The 2560-nt window shown below is 54.3% G+C and overlaps 1 protein-coding gene across 2 annotated transcripts in view; it reads left to right on the top strand.

The window, feature by feature from the left end:
* Positions 1 to 207: 207 nt before the first annotated feature.
* Positions 208 to 2560, top strand: part of IPMK (inositol polyphosphate multikinase) — a 27495-nt gene continuing 25142 nt past the window's right edge. Inside the window, exon 1 of one of the 2 annotated variants that reach the window (XM_083364808.1) lies at positions 208 to 529. In XM_083364808.1, the coding sequence (XP_083220934.1) occupies positions 349 to 529 (181 nt within the window). In that variant the 5' untranslated portion in view covers positions 208 to 348. The remainder of the gene's footprint in view (positions 530 to 2560) is intronic. The other variant, XM_083364809.1, reaches the window with a different exon arrangement.

Here is a 2560-nt window from a genome sequence, read left to right as displayed (position 1 = left end):
GGAGACGGCGCATAAAACACCCCTCCACCAGTGACTAAAGCACCGCGGCCGCCAGCGCACGCTTCGGATGGCTGCCCAGGAAGCACACAACTCAGGGCACTCCGAGCCAGAGGCGGCTTCAATCGCCGCCAGCGCGCAGGCGCAAGGCGAACGACGCGCCTGCTCAGCAGCGCCTGGGTAAAGGTATTCTTTGGCCTCGCCGAGCTGAAGAGCGCTAGAGCTCCCCGCGGGAGAGAAACGGAGGCGGAGGCGAGATGGAGCCGCGGGCTTGGCCGGGTCCTCAAACGGCCGGCCGGGGCGGCGGCGGCGGGCCTTGAGGTTGAAACGGGAGGCGCGGCTCTCTAGGACATGGCCACCCAGCCGCCTCGCTGTGTCGAGGCCGAGCGGTTAGACGGGCTGCCCGGCTCGCCGGCGGGGGCAGCGGCAGCGAACGGGGAAGAAGAGGTCGAAGCGACGGCGCGGCTGCTCGACGGCTGCGTGCCGCTTTCTCACCAAGTGGCCGGGCACATGTTTGGCAAGGATAAGGGCGGTAAGTGGCGGGAAGAGGAGGGAGAAGAGGCGAAAGTTTGACCCGCGGGGCTGTGCCTGTCGGCGGGCGGGTTTCTGAATCCCCCTCGCCGCGCTGTAACTTCCTCCGGCCTGCTGCCGGGAAATCCATTTGCAACGGGGTCGGTAAGGCGTCTTTGTTGTTGTTGTTGTTAGTTGCGAAGTCGTGGCCGACCCATCGCGACCCCTATGGACCAGTGGTCTTCAAACTTGGCCCTTTGATGACTTGTGGACTTCAACTCCCAGAATTCCTCAGCCAGGCTATGCCTGGCTGAGGAATTCTGGGAGTTGAAGTCCACAAGTCATCAAAGGGCCAAGTTTGAAGACCTCTGCTATGGACGACGTACCTCCAGGCCTTCCTGTCCTCTACCATCTTCTGGAGTCCATTTAAGCTCACGCCTACTGCTTCAGTGACTCCATCCAGCCACCTCATTCTCTGTCGTCCCCTTCTTCTATTGCCCTCGATCTTTCCCAGCATTAGGCTCTTCTCCAGTGAGTCCTTCCTTCTCATTAGGTGGCCAAAGTATTGGAGTTTCAGCTTCAGGATCTGGCCTTCTAAAGAGCAGTCAGGGTTGATCTCCTCTAGGACTGACCGGTTTGATCGCCTTGCAGTCCAAGGGACTCGCAGGAGTCTTCTCCAGCACCATAGTTCAAAGGCTTCAATTCTTTGGTGCTCAGCCTTTCTTATGGTCTTCTCCAGCACCACAGTTCTCTCTAGTATAGGAAATATCTAACAGATGCATACCAAATTCTATAGTCTTCAACATCTAAATGTGATGATTTAGCATTATTGCCCTCGACCTTTCCCAGCGTTAGGGCTCTTCTCCAGTGAGTCCTTCCTTCTCATTAGGTGGCCAAAGTATTGGAGTTTCAGCTTCAGGATCTGGCCTTCTAAAGAGCAGTCAGGGTGGATCTCCTCTAGGACGGACCGGTTTGATCGCCTTGCAGTCCAAGGGACTCGCAGGAGTCTTCTCCAGCACCATAGTTCAAAGGCTTCAATTATTTGGCGCTCAGCCTTTCTTATGGTCTTCTCCAGCACCACAGTTCTCTCTAGTATAGGAAATATCTAACAGATACATACCAGATTCTATAGTCTTCAACATCTAAATGTGATGATTTAGCATTATTGCCCTCGACCTTTCCCAGCATTAGGGCTCTTCTCCAGTGAGTCCTTCCTTCTCATTAGGTGGCCAAAGTATTGGAGTTTTAGCTTCAGGATCTGGCCTTCTAAAGAGCAGTCAAGGTGGATCTCCTCTAGGACGGACCGGTTTGATCGCCTGGCAGTCCAAGGGACTCACAGGCATCTAGTTCCCGGTTTGGGTTTGCCTCATCTTTCTCTGGGGTTTCCTCTCCTCTCTTTCCCTGTTTTGCATGGATGCGTGTTGCAAGGTTTCCATAGGGGAAAAGAACTGGGTGGATGGGAAGAGCTGCCCCGGAGGGCTGGGTGGGACCCAACCAGCCAGCCAGCCAGCCAGCCCGCCCACTCTTTTTAATGGCACGTCGCCTCGCTATTTGCAGTCCTAAACAGCTCAGGAGACAGCCTGCATGACTGACTGACTGGCTTCCTTTTGTGTACCAAACAATCCTGTCGGAGCGGTGGGAATGTGACATGCAAAAAAAAGAAGGGAGGAAAGTCAACAAGGCAGCGATTTTGTGCTTTTTCTGGCTCAGCTGATCCGGTGAAGAAGAGGCTTGAGTTTGGTGAGGCAAGCAAGGTGGTTGACTAGGGAGGGACGTCCAGTTGAATTTCCTTGTTCTCCGGATCAGGAGGCGCCTGATAGCCGCTTCTCTCTCACTACTAAAGGCATTTTGTTTTCCCGCTCACTCCCGTCAAGAGTGAGCATAATCTGGCTAAATTGATGTAGGGTTTAAGTTGGGATGAGGGAGGAAAAGGAAAGGAAAGAGAAGGTTGGTTATGTAGAGGCCAGCAGATTACCGATGCTTTTAGTCCTCAACTTGTGACCACCGCTGGAGCCCAACATTTCTGTTGCTAAGCGAGACGGTTATTGTGTGA

The sequence above is a fragment of the Vipera ursinii genome (assembly GCF_947247035.1).
Source record: "Vipera ursinii genome assembly, chromosome: 5".
In the NCBI taxonomy this organism is placed as follows: domain Eukaryota; kingdom Metazoa; phylum Chordata; class Lepidosauria; order Squamata; family Viperidae; genus Vipera; species Vipera ursinii.
Note: the sequence above shows the minus strand (reverse complement) of the source record. Positions and strands in the feature narration are given on the sequence as shown.